The sequence below is a fragment of the Argentina silus genome, assembly GCF_951799395.1.
Source record: "Argentina silus genome assembly, chromosome: 8".
NCBI classification, from domain to species: Eukaryota; Metazoa; Chordata; class Actinopteri; order Argentiniformes; family Argentinidae; genus Argentina; species Argentina silus.
This window is the reverse complement of record NC_139662.1, coordinates 8,076,447-8,099,872: the sequence shown is the minus strand read 5'-3', so window position 1 is coordinate 8,099,872 and position 23,426 is coordinate 8,076,447. Positions and strand designations below refer to the sequence as shown.

Genomic DNA, 23,426 nt, shown 5'->3' with positions numbered 1-23,426 from the left:
ATGTCATCGCTAAGACGTGTTATAAAATAGCCCTCGATGCTAGCGCATGTGCCCTGTATGTCCTAGGGGAGAGGGGGATGTGTGTGTGTGTGTGTGTGTGTGTATGTACAGTACCATTACCTGGATTATGTGTGAGGCTCAGTACTCCGTCAGGGATGCCAAACACCAGGCCCTTGGCGTTGATGGCCTCGCAGGTGTACGCCCCCTGGTCCGCCTCCTTGACATCACTGATGGTAAGGGTGCCATGGCCGTTCTCACTGGTCATAGAGATCCTAGGGACACCCAGAGAGAGAACAGTACAGTGTTCACGTATCACCGTCGACTGTAGAGCGTCCGCATCATTGTCCTGACGCCAAATGTTTGTTGTCTTTTTTTATTGTTGATCTATTTTCTGTTTTCATTTGGTTTTCCCTGTGTATTGTGTATTGTGACGTCGTGATAATGCACTTTAAATAAAACTTGACTTGACAGTTGGGGAATAGAAGGCTGGGAATAGAATGGAATCCCAACAGACACTACAGCTTCAGCACACACACACACACACACACACACACACACACACACACACACACACACACACACAGTGTTCATTGCTTCAGCGCTTGTTACAGAATGACACTATTACTATGGATTCCATCGAGGTGATCCCAAGAGTAAAATGGGCCATTACTTAATGGAGGTGCCATATGCACAATGCAAGGACAGGGATGACCATTCCATCTTGTCGGCATTACTTCAACTTTGTTCGACTTATCGAGTCTAAATACCCTAATTCCTAAGATAATTGTGATAGCTATGGAGTGACTATGGTGATATTGATGTCATCCTGATCCATGAATATACATTTTGGATGTATGCACACAGTATGTAACTCAGAATCTGCATTTAAGCAAAAGGGATGTTTTTGAAGAGCAATGAAGAGCCACTTCATTGCTTTGCTGATGCAAGAGACTCTACCAGAATTTGTATTCAATTGGTAATCTTCCTTGTGTCTGTCTGAAAACATTCATCTCTGAATGTACTCTCTTTACTACGCTGAACGTGTTCTCTGAACTGAACTCGGTCCATCTAGACTTTTGTTCTGTTCTATTCTATTCTATTCTGTTCTATTCTATTCTGTTCATCGTACTTTTCATTTTAAAAAGAGACAGCCATTCGACAGAGGGATCTATTTGGCAAAAATGTGTTTCAAAACTATCACCATAGCAAACCACATTTGGCAAACTACGCTCTGCAGGAGGCTGTTATTGCAAATGATGGAAAACTCATTTCCAGTGGGAGGTCATGAACGGAGAGAAAGCCACAGATATGACTGAGTAATTAAACTCAGACGTGTTTGAAACATGAGTCATCCTAGCCAGGCTAATCGTATATGGCTGTCTGCAGATGTACTGTGCTGTATGAACCTGAAACAGCATGCATGAAATTGTCTTTTTGCGCGATTGACAAGATTGGAAAGTGGACAAATACTGTGCACACTCACTCATTTCATAATCCTGATTATGATCTGTTTCCAAGCCATTAAACGCAAGATTTATTTTCACATAAATGCACAAGTTAAACCCTGTATATGAGAGATATCACTCATGACACAGCTCAACAGTTTCTTCCAAGTATGAAATCGAAGCAGTCACATATCATGGTTACCTAACAATGCCAGCACCATCTTCTAGGATCAAATGTTTAAGATACAATTACAGTTTTTATATTGAGGTGGGTTTTTAACAGACTATGTTGGAGGGTTATGTTCAGGCTCACCTGCCACTAACTGGGATATGGCCCCAGTTGAGCCTCCAGGTGATGATGGGAGTGGGCACACCCACTGCCGTGCAGCTGAAGGTCACTGTCTTCCCCCGCGCTGCCTGAATGGACTCTTCTGGTGGGCTGGTCACCGTAGGAGGAGCTTAAAGTGAAAGTGGCAAAACACCAAAAAAGATGAGCACATTATTAGTGCCAAGTTTGGGCTGTGTGACAAACATACACACGCACGCACACGCACGCACACGCACGCGCGTAATTCATAAAGGGCATGCTGTGGGGTATATGGTGACTCAATCTCTTTAGTCAGAGGCCCCAAAACACCTGAAAGTCAAAGAGTGCTACTTTGCCACAGATGGATAATTGTCTTTCAGTTGTATACAGGAGAGGCACAGATAGACAAAAGGAGGGACAGAGAGAGTTTCTGTGTGTGTGTGTGTGTGTGTGTGTGTGTGTGTGTGTGTGTGTGTGTGTGTGTGTGTGTGTGTGTGCGTGTGTGTGTGTGTGTGTGTTTGCGAGACAGATAGGCAACGAGAGAGCATACGAGCGCAAGAGAGAGAAAAAGAGAGAGAGAGAGAGAGAAAGAGAGAGAGAAAGAGAGGGGGTGATGATGATGTTGTGATGGTAACAGGCAGAGACTTACTGCAGCCATACTCATCAGAGCGGTCTGGGCAGTCTGGTTCCTCGTCACACTGGTAGCTGGCTGGGATGCAGGTATGGTCACTGAGACACACAAACTGCTCAGGGGCACACGTGTCACCAGGACCTTTGGTGGCTGCAATGCAAGGAGTAGGGAGAAAAAACCGTTCAGTTACTCAACATGTTTGGTTTCCGATGAGAGGAGAGCATTTCCTGACGACATGTACAGGTGCTGTCCATCAAGTGGTCTGGAGGAAGAAGTCCCAACATCTGAAAAGCAGACTCACGGCAGTCAGTCTCGTCTGAGTTGTCCTCGCAGTCGTTGTCACCGTCACAGCGCCACAGCTTGAGAGCGCAGCGGCCATTCTTACACTTGAACTCATTGGGCTCACAGGGAGAAGGGGTGCCTGGGGAGACGGGAGGTCACACATCAGGGGAGGACGAATGGGTGTATGTATTTAAGTGCATGTTTGGGCGGGCGGGGGTGTGTGTGTGTGTGTGTATGTGTGTGTGTGTGTGTGTGTGTGTGTGTGTATGTGTGTGTGTGTGTGTGTGTGTGTGCGCTCACCACATCTGAACTCATCGCTGCCGTCAGTGCAGTCTCTCTCTCCATCACAGAGGTAGTCTCGTGGGATACACTGTCCATTCTGACAGGTGGCCTGGTCCAGTCTGCAGGGCCCTGGGGGGCTGGGAGGGAGAGGGGGCTTCTTGACGGGGGTAGTGGTGGGAGGGGTAGGTTCGCCCCGTAACTTGTCTAAAAAACAAACAGAGCTTTAAAGACCTTTCGTAAAGGACAAAATCTAGGCCCTGTTCAGAAACAACCCCATGGCCCCTCGCCCTAGATACCAGAGTGTAGATCAGAGAGGATTGGATAGGTACTGTCAAATCAAAGATGGTAATAGGTCCACCTTGTCCTCTGACAAGCTAGATGGGATCTTCTCTACTGTACCTTACTTACACCTATTCAAGCCTTTGAGACGAGACAAGTGTCAAGGGAGTAGGAGATAAGGGTTGTAACTAGTAGGGTACACACACATGCTCTATCAAGCACCAACACCATCATGTCACGCCACCGTGTCACGCCACCATGTCACGCCACCATGTCACACCCACCGCTGGGGCACCACTGCTGTGGTGTCACACCTCCAATGCCACTCACCGCAATCCAGCTCGTCACTCATGTCATTGCAATCAGGTCTGTTGTCACACAGGTATTCCAGAAGGATGCACCCCCCATCCTGACACGTGTGCTCATCCGGCATGCAGGGTCTGGGGTTGGGGATCACTGGGAGAGACGTAGGGGTCAAGGGTCAAGGATCAGACATGCAATGCTAACCAATGCTAGGGCAACTACATCATTCTCCTGGCTAGAAATAAGGGGACCTTCCTGGGGTAATGCAGCTACCACCCTGGGATTTGTCAAAGCTGGAACAGCTCACTGCAGGCCAGGCTTCCAATTACACATTGATTCTTGGGGGTGCCCAATGACTTTTGTGGGGTGCCCGTCCAACTTAGATAATTTGGACTTTTTAGGGAGAGGCCTACATTGAAATTTGAATTTGTATTGACATTTCTTATTGATTTGTTATGGGGGTGCAGGCCTCCCCCCCGAACCCCGCTGTCATGGAACCCAGCTGTAGGCAAGACGCTCAATAACACTCAATCAACAGCGAGGTTGTTTCCAAAACAAAAAAACCCTCACCAATCCTCATTTAAGATGGATGGGGGATATAACTTAACTATTGCAACATTGCGTATTGCAAGCTGATGTTTTTTCCCCTGATTCTCTGAACTCATGCCATGCAAAGATCCTCCACATTCCTACTGGCGCAAATCCACACTGTGTGCTTGGGAACAGTTTCAGGCGTCTGCTCCTCGATAGGTGCTTTCATGCATAACATTCCTCACACTGCAGTTACACACTAACACATTTCCAGAGAGGTGATGGTCGGTTGTCATCAGAAATGCCTTGGTTCAAACATTCTACAGGCGCTACGGTGTTGTCTACGTCAGCTCTGGCATTCACCATGCAGCAGGCTTGACACAGTACAAACCTGGCACAGCTATGGGCTCCACAGGGGGCAGAGTTTGGGCTATAAAACCAGAGAGACATGTTAAGGACACTACCTACTCCTCACCTAGCCTAGTCTCTACTGTTTCAGACAACCCTTGGCTAGCTTAGCTTCAATAGGAAATGATATCGGAATACTGAATACGTTGAGTGACTCAACGAAATCCCTTCTGAGCAACGTAATGTCGTTCACTTGACCATGTGAGCAGGATAATGCTAATGCTAGCAGGATAATGCTAAAAACATCAGCGTAGACGCCTCCCCCTTAAGCACCATATTAGATGGATAAATAGAACACATTTGATGTGATCTCTATGGTCAGTGGCGCTGAGGACCTTACCTTCTCCTAGGCGTCTGAACTGGAAGCCCTGTACAGAGGTGACGTAGGAGGCGATGGCGCCCTCCTTGACCACGGCGTACAGCACGCTGCGGATCTGTTCATCGTTATTGTTGTAATCAGAACCCACGTCCAGCTCTACAAACACGTCCACGCCATCCTCCCTCACCATCTTCCTGCAGAGACCACGAGGCAGGGAGCACAGAGGAGGTGAGGAAGTCCAGTGGGACAGAGGGAGCTACTGAGGACAACGGTATACTGTGTGTGTGTTGTGTTGTGTTGTGTGGTGTGGTGTGGTGTCAGGACAGTTTTTACAGAGGCAAGAACATGGGGAGTAGCCTGGGTGACATCTTAATGAAATAAAGTCTGTTTACAATGTTGTGATCCCTGTTAGGACCCACAGAGGCAGAAACAAGACCATGCTTGAGGAATACTGGTGAGGTTACTGGTAGGATTTCTGTGTATTTAGGTGTTATCCTAAATATCATAATCATAAGGGTTATCATAATCCCAGTTGGAGAAGGGTGGTGTCCTTACTTGATCAGGACCACATTGACTGTTTGGATGCCTTTGATCCTGTTGTAATCTGACTCGAGCTGTCAGGGAGAAAACACTTGGATGAGTACAAACAAAGGGAGACTATCGATCAGCATTTCGGGTCTAAATGTCTCGTAAACATGCTCAGGTGTTGTTATAGCACATAAAGTGACCTGATATCGTATGAACTGTATATGGGCTACATCTAATGCATACAGTACAGCTGTATGTGCAAGGTCAACAATATGGCAGGTTACAGACATGGCGGAGGACAGTGGAATGTGAGGTGTTAGAATCCTCTATTGGTCTGTGCAAAGGTTAGAGACCCTGTGCATAGGCCTAGTTGTGTGACCTTTATTTAGCCAGGTAAGACATGCTTTTCCAATAAAGAGCTGGTATAACACCGACCGTGTCCACCACTGCATCAGAGATCTCCTGGAAGGGGGAAGAGTAGATGTCTTCCAGCTCAGGGCCGTACACGATGGAGTCTGTGAAGTTCACCATGGCTCTGTAGTAGACTGGAAACAGAGGGAGAGAACTGTAACGATCAGCTTGACCGCAGAATGACATAACCACAGCGAATACACTTATCCATTTGTCTGCTAGTTATGATACTGTGTGCCAAATTTAGATAGGGTTTGTTTCTCCTTTAGTGGTATTATTCTCAAGATCCAAATAAATTGAATAATTCCCCTCAGTCAAGCCTTTGGTTCGATGTTCGGGGAAAGAAAATCGACAAGCATTGCTGTGGCTAACATCAGAGCCACATACAAATTATAGAGTCTATTTATGTATCTCACTTGTGGTTGGTAACTAAAACTGACAACTGCAGTGCTGCACCATACATACGCTCTAATATGAGGCACACGTGCAGCCCTGCACATGCACACTCACGCCGAAATTCACAAATAATATGCCCATGCAAATAGTTCTCGCTTTATCACACACACACACACACACACACACACACACACACACACACAAGATTGTCCCGATTTTTCACATAAGGTCAATGGTTTGCTCCAGACTTCCAGAGAGAAAAGAGGTGATGACTTCACAGAGTACAGACATGAATGGGAGCCCCAGGCAGCATCACTACTATGCCAACGGCTGCAGTGGAAAAAAAAAAGGCTGTGAATGATTCTGGAGGTGGGCCTCAACATTCCCTTCACATCCACAAAGTCAAACACACCGGGCGGGGCCAGGGCCGGGGCTGGAGCAGGGGTTATACCTATGGACTACACAGTCTATGTTAGCTATCCTGACCTGGCACTCAGCGCAAGTAGGTAATCCTGGCCATAGATAGTATCGTAAATGGTAACGATCATTATTTCCAAGAAACACAAAGTAGACAACACCACTGCTCTCAACGAAAGCAAATCGATCCTCTCCAGAAAGTTGCCATTCGGTCTCCCATTGCCATTTGGTAATAGAATAATAATACGAATGGCTCGTGATATTAATAATAATGGCATCTATCACAGGCTACTCTATCTATTCCTATCCAGGTCACACATCTTATCCCATACCACTCCCAAATAATCAACCTTTAAATAGACTGGGCCCTGAGGGCGCCCCATTCTCACTCTCCTGCCAACACCTTGTTGGGATGAGCCTGCCAACCTCTGATTTCAGGCTGGCGGTCTGGGTTAGGGAAGGAAGTCAATATTTGTGTTCTTTCTTACAGTCAGATGTTACTTGCCATGGCTACACTGAGCAGTCATGTTTTATGTGGGCATAGCCCTGGGGCCTCAGGTCTCACACATACACACATAGTAACGCACACATGCATGTGCACACACATAGAAACGGACACATGCATGTCCACACCCGCAAGCAAACACACACACACACACACACACACACACACACCCCTTCCCTCTCTCTTTCTCTCCCTCGATAATTACATATTGCTAGACGTGTGGACACTGACAGCATGCATTTATCAAGCTTTAGAAGTCATACTTAATTAAAAGTTTAATTCAGTGTGCCTCACACAAAGGCGGTACATCCATTGTGTTAAGGGTCTTATGGGGGGGGGGGGGGGTGAGGGGGGGGTTGGGGAGGGCTGACTGCCATCCCAAACAGAGCTGAGTTTCCTCTAATTACACAGTGCTGCATTGGTACAAGGTGGCCTGGTTCCTCTAAGATGCCTTCCAGTTCTTGTGAGGAAAGGCCTCATTGGTTGCAGAGTAAACTGAACTTTCGCTAGAAAAACACACAACGAGCGGATTGTAGGCCACAGCAGAACTGCAGGCATCAGCAGAACGTGGATGACTGTTGGCCAATCTGAGCTGGGGCCTGCAGGAATAGTGTATGTATGGCCTGAAAACAGCACCAGAAGACGTGGAGGAACATCAAAAGGACTTATCAAAGCGCCTCTTTTGAACCGCGGCTAATCTAATCACTTCAGTGGGCACTCGCCGCCGCAGGGCCAGGAGCGTCGCAGCCGGCAGCCCTCTCCTGTGAGCTCGCCGCTCTGATGACACGGCCTGGCCTGGCGAATGCAGAGCAGTCGGTCGGTGCCCAGAATCCTTTGATTACTGCGTTGGGTTGCACCCTACTGCTAACAAGGGCTCCCTGCTCTGCTCTCCGAGGCGGAAGTGCTTTCTCCTCCTCCTCAACGGCCACCACTCACTTTTTCCATCTGGGGAAATCCCCCGTCAAGGACCAACACCACCAAGGGCAAATCAAACCAAGAGAGAGAGAGAAAGAGAGAGAGAGAGAGAGAGAGAGAGAGAGAGAGAGAGGGGGAAAAAAGGAGCCTGGAAAAATAGCATTCCAAACTCTTAATTCACAAACTTATTTAGCTATTAAAGCTGTGCAGCAGAACTGTGGTGGCTTTGTGAGGCGGGCCCCCTCTGAACACACAGAGGCCTGTGCAGGAGACAAAGACCTGATTGAGCAGCCCAGCCGCTTTCAGCTCGACCTTCAACCACCCCCCCCCCCCACCCCGCCAGCCAGCGCCTACGGCACCGGCCCAACACGGAGGAGAGAGGGAGGGAGAGAGAGAAAGAGGAGAGAGAGAGCCCATAAGAACAAGGCTCAAACCGCATTACCCATCCCACCAGGGACCCGCCAAGAATGAGACCCTCCTTCTCCTCTCTGGGAGGACGTGGGGCAGGGGGCCACTTTCTCAGCTTTGGCTTTTATGGAGGGGACCCCTGCTACTTAACCCTGCTGCTGGTGGCCAGCCAAACAGCTCTGTTTGAAAGTCTGGTTCTCACTCCGGAGCTCCTGGGAATGACTTCTGGCCTTAATACTAATGGAGCCTCTTTGTGCTCTCCCCAAGCACACAATGTAAATGTCAAAAAAGCATTAATGTATGGCAGAACACTTCAGCTACACAGTATACTGCCAACAAATCTACTGCCAGTGATCCTCTCAAACAGTGTGTTTACATTCGAAGTGAAGTGGTCCTTCAGTGTGTGGCAATAATCGTAATACTGCCATTTTGCAAGACAGGCCTAATGTAATAATGCAAAATAAGTGTTTTTTTCTGGGAAGATTAAACTCAGAAACCATCTGAAAAACTGTAATGCAAAATTGTTTTGAGATGAAACCCCTAGTGTTGTCAACAGAGGGGAATGGCATCTATTACAAGATGGAACAACCCCATCATTTTCCATTGGCATCAGAAAACATTGAAGCCTTGAGAAAGAATGGAAAGAAACACGAGTTGGACTCCCAAACACGACCCGCCCAAGAGTCCCAGGAATGATATCTTAGAGTGAATGTGGAAATGAGATTGCATAACGGAACAGAACAGGTGTCAGGACTGTCTGCCAAGGTGCTTTAGGAGAGAGAGGGAGGAATAGTATGAGGACTTACTGTAGTCCGGCTGGGCTGGGCTCAGTATCTCCCCCAGAGATGGAGGTCCGAGCAGTGGTGCTATGGCTAGGGGTAAGGGGCAGGGGCAGGGCAAGGAGGGCAGTAGTGTTGCGGAGTTGAGAGGGCAAAGAGAGGGGCCATGTCAAGGGTCAACAAGAAAAGTCAGACAAATCAGGGGGGAAAGGACCATGTTAGCCAAGGCAGGTGCAGAAAGGTTAAGGAAGCAGAAGACAAAAGTGAGAGGGAAAGAGAAAGAGAAAATAGAACCATTAGAGAGGTGATTTCTATAAGAGTCTCAACAAAAACAGGTGCAAAAGTGGTCAGATTTAAATAGCTCGCATGAGCTGTGAAGAGTGCAGAGCATGTTGCAGTTGAAAATCTAAATGTATGTAGACCTATAGCTAAACACTCAGTGGGATACAAGAGAAATGATGTGAGAGTTAATACTGTGTGAGATTTCCAATTATATATAAATTCTTGATTCATACAGTAGATCTTGCAATCCATCTACTGTACAAAGCTACAGTACATTCCTTTGGGCCTAGTCTCTCAACGACAGACTCAGAAGTGGGTGGGCTGTTGGTGTTCAAAATGAAACTATTACTAACAGGCAGTAGCATCAAACAGATATCACAAGCGAGCACACTGTTTTTAAATGTAAAACTTCAATCAAGCTTTTTGTTTTAGACTGTCTCCATTGCTCAGTCTCCAACTTCTAACTAACTAGCTATCTAAGCTTAGCTTAACTCTAGGACGAGTGAGGCGCTTTCTCAGGCTCAATAGAATTGTGTCTTTCGCGTTCGAGGAAGATCCAATCACATTGGGTCTTTTATTTGGGTCTCCACCTCAGAATGCCTATATAAGGATAACAGGCGTAGTGTCTGTGATACAGGACATCGCCTGTGAAAATAGGCTACTTTGTACTTAATGACCATTCACTCACAGAGTTCACAGTGCATGCCTGATAGCAGACTAGGCTTTATTCAATCAATGACCATCTGTCTGAAAACACATGACAGTCCACATTGCATGACAGTCTACAGGGAAAGAGGTCAGGTGTGATCTCTTAGGAATTATCTCATTATGTCACTGGAACAGAGGGGATATCCTTCAGACCGACCACACTTCCACTGTCTGCTTTTCACATTTTCTCTTTGAGAGATCCACCCTTTAAAATAGAGGCTTTCAGAGCGTCAACTGGGAGGGGGAATTTCCTGTTTTCACAATAGGATGGAAATAAGCGGAGAAATTGTCAGTTTCTCACCAAGGAAAGGCATTGCATCATATTACACTGGGAAATAAATCAATGATCTTTCTCTCTTTTTCTGATGACTCAATTGTCCTCCCACTGCTTTGGTTAAACCACAAGACATGTACTGAAATGTTACTTGAGGAGATTTTTTTTAACAATTGAGGAGTGTGAGCTTGTAAACTGTAGACCGAAGACAAACCAAGATTCTTAATTATGGGAGAGTTTACAGAGTATTTCAAGTCATCAAAATCGATATCCTGTGGCCTACGTTGCAATTGAGACTTTTTCAAAATTATCTAATTAAATTTTCTAACAACACATACCAATGCCTAGTGATTGATTGACGCTGGCAACAAATCAGGATTTTTCTTCCACTAAGTAAATCATATACATGGTAAAACCTTTAATAATGCTCCACTCCAGATCCTGTTTCAAGTCCAAGTCATAAACCTGAACTGCCTGCCACTCCTATATAATCAAGGAAGTCTACTGGATCCAGCTGTTTTACAACTGCGCACACAGAAACACACATGCGGGGACACAAATACAACTGAATCGCAGCATGTCTATGTACAGTAAAATACTACACTATGCTACTGTGCATGCACCTGCTTGATGAAAAAGGTTTAGCTTAAGACAGTATGCCGATGGCGATTAGGTCTGACAGGATTTAAAGGAGATGGCTAGAGCTCTTTTTTCTAGTAAAGGATTCCAGAGATAATATGAATGTTTAAATGTTTCTGTCAGGAAACAGAGAACAGAAAACCTCCCCTTCCGAAAAAAACGTTTGTGGGTAGTCAAGTTCATAGTGACCTGGCCTAATTAGTGTTAATGAAGCATCCGCAACTTCAAAGGCTTCTGAAATGTTGTGATCCTTGTCAGAATCGAATTGCCATGAAAGAAAAAAAAGGAAAAAAAAGCGGTGGTTAAACTCCTTTTAAGTCTTCAGACGATTCACTGAAACAAAGTGTTTACTGTACTATCTGAATGACGAAAGAAACACGTAGGCCTACTCCAATTCTTTACCACACAGAAGACAGTAGAATTGTGTGTAGTTTTTTCCATTATTTTGGCCATTCTAGAGAATAACTGTAATTTATGTTCTACAACTACCGGAAAGAAAACATGTAAACGGTTTAACCAATCCTAAGGGGGGGATTATTACTATAATAATGGACACTCCCAAATGTGCGACAGGAAACCCCTGACAAACGGTAATGTACAATCAAAACAAACACTGCTCTGGTGGGACCTTGAGACAGTTAAAAACGCAGCTGAACCAATGAATAATGCTTCACCATTCACATACTGTATTTTCATCTGGCTTTTTATAATATTTGTATCCAGTAGCCTAGATATATGTTCTGGTTAAACTTACAGTTAGGGATATGCCCATTGAAATGTTATCAATAGATCATCATAATAATAATAATCCTCTCCTTAATAATTCAAGTTTAAAAAGTATTTTAGACATCAATAAAATGTTGCACTCGTGTATAAAGCACTGAACGGCTGTTTCCTAAAGAGGAGAGGGAAAATCCACTTCACCAAGGCAACACTTCTGTTATTGGCAAAACACAGTGCAGCAACATCAAGGGAGCAAGGCTCGAGTCGATGAGTAAGACCATTCATACTGACACAGAAAAGTGATTCAGGACAATACTTTGGGTGTCTTTTGTATAATGGCAGTGAACTATTAACCAATGGAGGAGAATGAAGGCTCTTATCAAAAGCTTACACAAACTATTCCAAAAAACATGGCCAGTGTCCTTCAACAATGCTACGGTTTCTTTCCCCTTATCTCTTTGTACCACTGAGCTGCTCTTAAGACCGACCAGTTATACTATCTCATGTACCTCCCTCCCTTTCCTTTCCTTTAGCACTTTCTGTATTCTGCACCCTCTGTCCATGACGCTGGTGAGTCTATGACCAACTCCAAGAGGGCCAGAACACAACAACAAAGAGCCCACCAAAATAACTGCAGCTGCCGCTACATGTCCTTCTTCCCCAGTGTAACTATCTGAGAGCCCAGTCTGACACACACTGCCACTGACACACACGTCTCACCAACTGTCCGCCCCATGAGAAAGGCCTCAATCCTGGGTGGCCTTGTCTGTCCCTTGACCCCACCCTCCCAGCCCCCGGCTGCACTATCAGACAGGGTCTATCACATTGATGTATCGTCTTATGTTTCAACATCTGTTCTGCACAAAAGACTGATGGAAATGATAATGATACAGGCATTGTTTTTCCAATGAAAACCCACACCAGTTAATTTGGTTCTGAACAGTGGATAAAGTTTGTATTATAGAGGTGAATGACACACTACCCATTAAGTCCTCTAGGAGCTCAATTTCATCAAGGACAACAGAGGTGGCATCATGTGAATCTTCCCTTCTCTGACCTGACCCCAATGTTAAAGCAAACTTCCTGGCAGACTAAACATCTCTCCTCCTAGAGACAATGAACGTTTGGTGCAACTATTTCTCATGATTGATTTATGTTACCTTGAATTATTTTTGATAAGAACACAGTTTGCTTATACTGAAATGACAAACACTATATAAATGCCTTTATCCAAGGAAAGACATACTACGGCAGTCTGGAGATATAAATTCTCACGCCTCCAATCCAAATTTAGCGCTGGGAAGAACTACTGTAGTAGGAGGGCCTCTGCCCCTCTCTGACCACATCTTCACAACACAGTGGACACATGGTAACCTTTGTTTCTGAAGTTTCTCAACTAAGTGGTCAATACCCAGGGTGCTCTGGGAAGAGAATGTCTAGAAGGGGGCCTGTGAAACAGGGGAATGCCAGGAGATGAGAGATAGGCTGGAAGATGTCTCCCACACGACTCTATAGAGATATGCCAGAGGGGTCAAGAGAAAAGGTTGGGAGGACATAGGAGGAACATGCTGAACAGAACCTCCATATCTGCAGAGAAGATTACAGTCAATGATTACAGGCATGGACCTAAAGACAATAGACAAGAGAGGTTGAAAATAGCTTCGACAACACTTCAGATTCCTAATGTTTTTCACAGCTTCAAATGTCAGTCCCTGAGGCTGGGATATTGGAAAATCTTTAACGTAGCAACACAACAGGATGTGCATCATAATGGCTGCAAATGTGGCCCCTACTTCCATCACTCTACAACAATATTCAAGGGGGAAGGAAGGCGAGGGCCTACGTTCACAGTCCACTGGACAGGGAGACTCAGCACTGCATCCAGACCTATCCAGGAAACCAGTGTTCCTTCCCAGCTGCTGTCATGTTAAAATCTAAATATGGAACAGTGAGCAGAGCAGATGCCATAAAGAGCATATTGCTACCATTAAGACATAGTCGCTATTAAGAATCAAAAGAAATATGTCAGTCATGGACTAGTCATGCTACATGATGTCACATCATATTTTAGTCTAAAAGTAACAGTGAACTGTTTCAGCAGAACTTGCTGATCTACTCTAAGACTCGTTGGTAGATTCATCAAAGGAATAAGTAAATAACCCAGGACATTTTCTGGTTTTTTAACTTCCTCTTGTACTTGAAGAACCCTGCCAAATCTGTAGAGACCGTAAGGTTAGTGATCCAAACTCCTCAGCAGGATTTGGCTGAGGTCTACAAACTTCAAACCAACCCCAGTCAGTGGAAGTTCCACATCATTGGTCATCAAAGTACTCTTCTCTACACTTCAGCTGTACTCAATGGAGACTTTAAGATAACATCAAATTATTACAGTAATCTCTGTTCTGCAAATGATGTGTGCTAACAGATTCACATGGGCTTATGGCTTCACTCATTTACATGTGGAACTCCTTGTACAGCAGGGCATTTGTATAATTGGATGTAGTGCTTAAAATCTGGCCAAGGGTCTAACCAGTTCCCCTGTTTAGACGTATAAATATGGAGATATAAACCAAAAGTAATTTTGTGAAGGAGGTGTGTAGAGACTTTTAGGCTCCCTTCACTGTACATATCCAGCCATGCCTCATTGCTGTGCTATTTCTGTGAGCAAAGCACATGTCATGCCCCTGCCCGAGCTCTGATGTCACTCTGTAATGCTGCTACCAAAACAATTATTCCTCCATGATGTAATGAGCTACACTCGCCTGCCAGTCAACACCGTCTGGCACCAAGGACAAACTAAGAACCAGCAGCCATTAGAGTTGACATGCTCTTCACAGAAGAAATTATCCAACTTTATCTGTTGCACCTTAAAGCATTGCATGAATCCGGCAGCCATATGGGGACAGCAAACCCTTCAATCCATGTACCATGTAAATTAGATTTCATTGGCAATTACATGCATATAAACATACCGCACAGCTACATACAGATTTGCTGAGGCAATCTAAGGGAAAGATCTCAAGATCATCCGGAAAACAAAGGAATGATTGATGGTCAACATGAATGGCTGGTGACAACACTAATGCTAAGGTCAAGTACAGTAGTATAGTAAAATAGACTAGCAAAGAATTTCATACATTGCCTACAGGATCTCCTGTTGTCCACCCTTGGCTAAAGAAAGCTCTATAGGGGGAGACATGTGGCTTTAACAGGAAAAAGGTGGAGCTGCAGGTATACTGGCATGACTAACATATAAAATACTGTTTCTCAGTCACACCCATCACTCACAATTTAGCAAGGCATTTACTCATCCCACCTCACTCGGCCTTCTCTAAAACGTAGTTGCAGTACAGTATGGTGTTCAAATATATTGGTCCTTAAGTAAACATCCTTTGAAAGTTCTGTTGGCACCTACAAATCTCAAAGGGGCTAGCTAGCACAGAATCATGGGTGGGGTATGGAATGCAAAACAAAGGTGTTTGCACTGTCTGCCACAGCTTTTATAGTTTATCTTCTCTTTTCATGTGCAGTATTGTGTTTTCACCTCTGCCACTGGATGAAAAGAAGAAAGGAGAATGTTTACATCTGAGAAACTATGTTATGACCAGGATCGGTGCTGGGGGAGAGAAAATAGATGGTGCAGCAGGATGTGGAGGAGACACCATTCAGTCAGACAGACTCCGGTGCTTTCAAACACACACAGACACACACACACAGACACACACACACAGACACACACACACACACACATCAGAAGTCATGATCAAAGATGAAGAAGATACAGAAGTATATGCCAGAGCAACTCCAGTGATCTCTCTTTAACAGACAACAAAGTTAGAGAAAGCAGACAACAGACAACAACAAAGTTGGAGAAAGCAGAAGCAGGGAGAGAACTTCCACTGCCAAGTGTTCAAAAAGGACTGCCAGTATAATTAACTTCAATTTAATTTCCTATCAATGTAATCTTTATTTAACCAGGAAGTCCCTTGAGATAGGAAATAGCTTGATAGAAAACATAGAATTAATTGTGTCTCAGCGGCTGTCTTGTCTACTATATATCCAGTCATTGGCCTAACACCAATTTAGATTTAATCACTCACTCATCTGTCCATTTATGCGACAAGTGAACACAGAAACAAGGCCGAGGAGAGAATGCAGGTGTTCAGTGTGTTCAGAGTGTTCAGAGCATAGAACCAAGTCACTGTGTCTTACCTGTGGTTGTCTCAGTGACAGTTGTGGGCCATGGAGTGCTTCCGTCCTCCTCTCCACTTGGCAGGTCTGCAGAGAACATAAATGTACAGTAGAGGTGTGGTCAGCATGGTTCAGCTGGTTCAGTGTCTACTCATTCATTTGTGCAACAGGTGTAACGTAAATCTGAAGCATGGTAGGGTGGTGAATGGCCTGTATAAAACAGTGCACCCAGTGGATTCATTGTGTGCTTATGGGGGGAGAAAATAGTTAAGAAGTTATATTGGGTATAGGTGGCACCCACATGACATGTTTACATTCTTGTGCATGTTTCCTGTCAGGAACTGCTCAGACCCTTCCATGTCTCACCTCCTGAAGCTTCATCTGCAGCGAAGTCTTCGTCGTCGTCCAGGAAGCGCTGCGACCTCTGGACACTTTTCTCGGCCTCCAGGTCCTCCGGAAGAGGCACTTCTCCCCACACTTTGGAGCTCTGAGCCACCTGCAGCAAACACAAAGCAACAAGATTTATAGGGGTTGAAGTCTCTAGGAACAAGGTTACACCCAACTAGCCAGGGAGAACAAGGAAAACACAGGAAACAGTGTGTTGGGATGTTTTCTTGTACATTAATTATCTAGGTGAACTGTCATAGAGATATATTGTTGTTCGTGACGCCATGACCATTGATTCACATTGACAGGTGAACATGAATAGAGGTAACATATGTTTCTAAAGGGTGCTGTTAACATATACTAAATTATTGTTGCTTTCATTTTAAATATATTATGTATTTGTATGTTCATTGCTTTCATAGCTTTTACAATTGTTGATGAAGAGTCACTGATATCCTGGAACATGGCCTTGGTGCACAACTGCACACACTGAACAAATAGGCTGTCTGGTGACGAGTCAGTGAGGTTGACATCAGAATGTTTGCAATAGATGACACAAATCTGTTTAAGTATGCTCTAAACTCCATACCCTCGGGCGACAGAGTTCAGCAGCATACCACAATCACTCCTTTACGATGGGCTCCTTGCAAATGGATCAGGAAGCACTCAATCATGGAAAGATTATGTCACCTCCTGAGGTAGTAAAAACATCCTCAGGTGATGTGGTGATCAACACTTTTCTTGTCAAGTGAAAATAACTATTGGCTGCCATCTAAGAAAACAAAACTTCAAGGTGCGAGACAGTGTTTGTCTCAGATTTAATGATAGGCTGGTTGCTAATAGAATAGTAGGGAGACTACAACTGGTTTGGAAGACGTTCTCATTTCTAAAAGGACAATGCTAACCCAACAACCCCATGAAAATCTTAAAGAAGAGATGAAGAACTTGGACAGCTGGTCTGATGATATCTGATCATGTTGATTATGTCATTGTTAGTCATGCATGTCCACCCCCACATCCCTCTCTCAGCTCCAAAAGATGTGCTCGAGTGGAGCCCTGTGAGGGTTAAGTTTTCTCTCTTACCATCCTGCCCCTCTGTCCAAAACCCACCTTTATGTTTGCATACTTCCCTGGCAGGGTGCCATCTTTGGGCATTTCCAGTCGGCATGGCACGCCAGTTCCCATTTCCACCAGTCTCCGTCATGGCAGAGTTTCCCATTTAAATGGCTCCAGCTAATAAATAACATGATCTCTCCCCCAAATCCTCTCTCCCCTGACTGAACACCCCTACAACAACAATCCCGGGCCTTTTTCAAAAGGAAACTGCTGACAGGACAGATTCTTTTCACTGGAGCCAACCAACCAACCGTTGGTGTGATCATCTCCTGCTTCCCACTCTCTTGGGACAGGGTCCTCTGGACAGGCAGAACTTTGCCATCCTGGCAAAAACACCCCCCCCCACCTCCCCCCATAGAACAATGTTTGGCAAGAAGAATCCAATATGTTGAGAAAAACTCTTCAGGTGCTTCATCAATTGATAAGAGCATGTGATACCACTCTTGGAAACACAATAGAAGACAATTTGAGTTATCTAAATTTGCAACTATTTCTTCACTTCTGAAACTTTCACTTTTTCAATTCATGGGGCAAATAGCTAGAGTGACCTCTGCGAGTTAATCTGGGAGTTAGGACATGTCCACTGTGTTGCAGCTATCTCCTCAAGATAAAGGACTTGACCTGCACTGCAATTTTCCTTACCGCACCCCACCCAGGGGGCATAGGTTTGAGAGGCTCACCATGCCAGAAGCAAGTACCACAAACACACACACACACACACACACAGACACACACAGACACACACAGACACACACAGACACACACACACACACACACACACTTGGGCTATGTGTGAGAGTAACTGCATTCCACCCTGAGTGGAATCCCACTGTTTACTTTTGAATTACTCTTTTAACAATGCCAAATGTTTGCCTTGCTAGAATTTCAATGGAGTATAGACAAAAAGGGTCAACAGATTCCAGGGGTATTAAGCGACAGGTGATGCCACATAGAAGCCTGAAGACAACATCCCTTAAGTTTGCCCAGCTGTTGTTGACTGTACTAGCGGAGAATTCCAGTATTTCGCTCCGTGAACAATCAATGAGCAGCAGAGGCAGAACGATCAGGAAAGACTGAGAAAACTGGAACAACTCAGCCAAGATCCCATTGCAGAATAGCACTATCAGCTGTCCTGGATGTCTACTGCCAAAGATCTGCTGTCATCCCGACATCCAGACAGATGTGCGCCTATGAGATGGACTCTGAACCTTACAGACAGTACACAATACCCCCCCCCCCACACACACACACACACACAAACACACACACACCACTCCAACATTCCCATCCCTATTATGTCTCTGTGATAGCCAAGGCCCGTCAAGAACATTGTGAGAAGAATGTTTCAGGGGATTCATTTCGCCCACTCATTCAATAAGCCCACTAATGCAGCTGCAGGACAATCTGTGAGAAACATCTTCAAGACACAGCTGACTTAGCACTGAAACTAGTCAGAGTTTCAAGCTCAGAGTGCACCTCATACAGTACATTTCTTGGGAGTAAGGCTTCTTTCCATAAATAGCTCCTCTACATTACAATGTTCCGATTTGGCTTTAAAAAGTTGCATTTCAAGCCTCTCCTGTGTTTGCTGCAAGCCAGTGGCTCGGACTGCATAACTTTAAGATGCTCCAGATTGGAGAGTCTATGATAGCAAACATAACACAAGCTACATTCAGAAAATCTTTCTATCTTTTTTTTTCTTCTCTCAGCCACAAGTCTAACTATAGACATCAGACTGCATTTAGTTCTGAACAGGAACAGAATGTAAACTGTTGAGCATTAAGTGGATGAGAGCTTGACACAGTCTCTTCCCTGCCTGCTTGCCTGCCTGCCAGCCTACAGCCTGGTGAGCAGGACCACCTAGCACTACCAGGCACCAAAGCTAACCTAACAGGGCCTCCCTGACCCCTAGCACCACTTCTATCTGTGGAGTAGCAGACGCATAAGGGATTTTAAGCAGACCTACATTAAGCTGTTCCATTAGCACACACAAACGTGCATTGTACAGCGGTCCTGTCCTCCTCTTAGAGCCTGACAGACAGCATGTATGTTTGGGAAGAGTGATGACAGCCGGGTAGGATGGGAGTAAGTCGGTGAGAAATTCTCTTGTTTTTTTTCCACACCTATGACACACAGGAATAGAGAGACAGAGATATCCTGCAGAGAAGTCTGACAATGTGGATATTGTTGAGAAAAAAGTGAACAGCAGAAAGAATTGCATTTCTGTCGGCTTATTCAGAGCATCTGAAATCTTCCCCCAGGTCATTCATTCTGTCCCACATGCTGAACGTGCCAGGCATTTTACAATAAGTCAGACTCCCACAGGCATTCTGCAGCACACCAATATTTCTCCACACATAGCCCACACACACGCACACGCACATGCACACACACACACGCACACACACGTATACACATAAGCTCCCAGTGCAAGTTGGTGCATCAATGTACAGCCTCTGGGTTGAAGTCCACAATGTGTTTTCCATTAAATCTACTTAACAAGTACTGAAAGAGTCCCTGAGGGAATTCTAAGAGTACCTGCTCCTGACCTCACAATCCTGACCTCACAAGCGTGTTTCATCTTTAGCGCAAATTTTGGATATGCTCTTGAGTTACGTCAAATAAACGATAACATGGGAAGTGGTTAGGAATTAAACCAAGGGAAAGCATATCAAACCGTGAATCAACACATCATTGTTAGCTGTGGAGTATGACAACATAATACTATTAATCTGCATTTCATTTTGCATTCATGCAGCCTTTTCATACTCTTTATTGTTGATTGAGATAAAAGGACAATAAGGCTCCGATATTGTGTTCTCTCAACGCCAGTTCTGTGGCTGTGCTCCCCTGTCTTCTCTCCTATTCCCTCTGAGGCAGGCTGCTACAGCCCCTCTGCCAAGCGCTGCCTGCCTCCCCTCCAGCCTTGCAAGGGCAACGCTCCCCAGCGCACCTCACACGCTCCTCTCTATTTACACCACGCTCATTGTTTAGGGAAGGCATGTCAAAATAAGTGCCTGGCCTGTGCGGACTTGTACGGTGAGCCGGCCAGCTACGTGGGGAGAGAAAGGAGATGTGCAAAAAAAACCACGCTGAGAGAGAGGGAGTGTATTTACACAGGAAGAAAATGTAGGTTGCTGGTGAGATATTCTCCTTTTTCCCCCCAGGGACAAAAGGAACAGTGGGGTGAACTAATGGAGGGGAATGAACTGCATGCATGTGCTCACATGTACAAAGAAGCAGACACATTCACAAAAGGGCATACAAGATGATGCATACAGACAGGATAGAATGTCTAAAATAGAGCTTTGAAAAAAAAAGTGAACAGAGAAACACCATAGGGGATGTGTGAATGGTTGACATTGGTAATGGAATGTCAGTAGGGATTTCAGTAAAACAAGTCTATCATTAACATCAAACTTCTGGGGTATAATTATTGTTTACATTCATTGAAAGTTCAAATAAGAGGTTGATTTCAGAGATATGGAATTCACAATGCTGAATTAGCAGCCGTTAGCAATTCCATATGTGATAAATGGAGAATAAGCACAGGCAAAGGGGCGACTCTGCATTTTGGGGTCCATGTCACCATTTTAGCAGCCTGGCTGTAATTATGAGTGACTGACTCACAGTAGTGTATTTCAAGCCAAAAGGTTAGAGCATGGCGACACAGAGACCAGACAGAGGTGAGCCCCGCGCAAGACAAGGCTGTGAAACCAGAGACAGCTGTCTGACAGGAACACTAAATAAAATATCTAAAACCAGGAGAGACATTTTCAACCATGATGATTGCAGAGTCATGAGACACAGAGTGCATGTAGACAGTGGCATGGTAGAGTAAAACTGCCATTTCTCTTCAATGATGTTTAGGTGAAGAGAAAGGGTGTTTGTAATTGGCCTTGTTGATATAGGAGATTGACGTGAACTACCTGTGAGAAATACAGTAACTTAAGGTACAGCAATAGTGGAAGATATTCCAGCTAACATTAGTAGCCTGAAATACTGTAGATGCTAACTGTCGGTGGTTTGATTTAAAGCAGTGCTACAAGGGGGTGCAGAATGCACAAGCCGCCAAGTGCCCGCCAGTGCAGTAATTTAACCTGCTACACCAGAAACATGGACAGTTGCGCACATGGATGCAGAATAAATTGCCCCCCCCCCCCTCCCCAGTCTGTTTCTGCCAGGAACTTAAAATGTATCAATTCCTGATGTTGAACTTATATTATTTTGAGAGTCCTGTCAAGTCTGAATATCTTCGAGTTGGGGGTTTGTCCATTACCTCCAAATATAAATAAATTATCAGCTCGTTTCTTTTTCAAACAGGTATCGCTATTGTTATCATGCATTAGCCTACTATTATCAATGTTTCTGTTACATTACCATACTAAAAACCATCGAAACGTATCATTTCAGGCACTTTGTATGGTGTTTATTGCGTGGATCAGAGAAAAATAGACTCCAAGCCTAATTTTACATTGCCGCTACAGCAGCCGGGCAATGTCTACATTTTACGCATTCGCTGGTGTAGCAGGTATCATTAAATACAATATAATCTAGTGTTTAAATGCTGTATCACGCTAGTCTCACGGACGTGGATTTCACAAGCTCGGTGTAGCAGAGCTGTAAGGGAGAACATTCCAACCCAACTTTCCTTGTCTGCGAGGGCCTAGATGACACCTTCCGAACACCCCCTACCCTCAATTATCACCCCAGTAGGAGGTCCCAACAGGGCCCTCTCTCTTCAGACCACCTAGGCCTGCCCTGTGCATTTACACCATTGGTTTAGCGTAGGCTATAGACCCCCACTGTCAATGAATGAGGGGCCTGAGACCACACTCCTGTTTGCACACACTGAGAAAACAACCCAGTGAAACCCACACACTTATCAGTCTGCTGTTGAGGTCAGGAATGATACTTTTTCTGTTTTAATAAGGCACTGTGGTCTGTGGTCACTGGACTTTATTGGGGTGGAAGTTTAGCCATAAAACCTACCATTCGTAATGCATACGTATTGCAAGTGTGAGGAACATTTCTCCAAAAGGCATGTGTTTTAAAGGGATGTTGCACATTTTTCCTTCAGAGTCTTCAGAGGGGAATTCTCTCAGACTATTAACTGGTTTGGGGTGTCTGCAAAGTGTTTTGGACATATTTCCAGAATTAATGGGGCCCTATGGGGCCCAAAATAAGACTACTCAGTATCTAAGGAAGCAAAATATTTAACTAAAAAACTGTCTGTGCTAATGAACTACAGTCAAGGCCTGGGCCAAACCAGGAAAACATGTTAAAAATGTGAGTTGAGTAATCACTAAGACCCAATACTCTGGGCACTGAGGTCAAGTTAGTCAACAGAGACGAATGTGATTGTTCCATGAAAATTCGGCACGTCTTGCTGATATACCAATGGTAATAACCCAAAAACAACCCATTTCTGTTGCATGCCTCAAAATGCCAAAATGCACCAAAAAGTCACCACCTTGGAGTGTAATGTCACATTAAACAAACATAAACATGGTAAAGCATTTAACGTGGTTAAGAATAGCTCTGCATTTCCTGTAATGAGCCTTGGAGAGTGACTTGCATTCAGGAGGAGACCCAGTGCAGCAGCTCCAGTTCCCCCAGACGACAGCTGGGGCGCGAGGTGCTGAAACATGGTGGCAGTTCGCAGGAGAAGAGTGTGAGGCGGAAGGGGGGGGGGGGTGGTATTTATAACGGGAAAGGCCCCAGGAACGCAACACTGTCATTTAATAAGCTCCCTTTCCTTCCCCTGGATAACTCTGCCTGCTTGCCAAGAGATCAATGGTTCCATACTGTAGAGGGGCAGACACTACGGTGTACAACAACATCCTTGAAGAGAAAGGCTATATGGAATATAAATAAAACATGTCAAATGCTGGTGAAAAGACCTGTGATGCATGAGACAGCATTCTTAAATCAGAAATAGAGTTTGTATGAGAGGAATA

The 23,426-nt window shown here is 44.9% G+C and overlaps 1 protein-coding gene across 1 annotated transcript in view; it reads right to left on the bottom strand.

Moving 5' to 3' along the window:
- Positions 1–23,426, bottom strand: part of hspg2 (heparan sulfate proteoglycan 2) — a gene marked incomplete at its 5' end in the record, with an annotated part of 86,990 nt that overhangs the window by 47,728 nt on the left and 15,836 nt on the right. The window contains 12 exons of the mRNA XM_083675567.1: positions 115–272; positions 1,759–1,903; positions 2,402–2,533; positions 2,685–2,804; positions 2,966–3,151; positions 3,557–3,682; positions 4,452–4,490; positions 4,809–4,981; positions 5,343–5,401; positions 5,751–5,860; positions 15,985–16,050; positions 16,330–16,459. Of these exons, the coding sequence (XP_083531693.1) occupies positions 115–272; positions 1,759–1,903; positions 2,402–2,533; positions 2,685–2,804; positions 2,966–3,151; positions 3,557–3,682; positions 4,452–4,490; positions 4,809–4,981; positions 5,343–5,401; positions 5,751–5,860; positions 15,985–16,050; positions 16,330–16,459 (1,444 nt within the window). The remainder of the gene's footprint in view (positions 1–114; positions 273–1,758; positions 1,904–2,401; positions 2,534–2,684; positions 2,805–2,965; positions 3,152–3,556; positions 3,683–4,451; positions 4,491–4,808; positions 4,982–5,342; positions 5,402–5,750; positions 5,861–15,984; positions 16,051–16,329; positions 16,460–23,426) is intronic.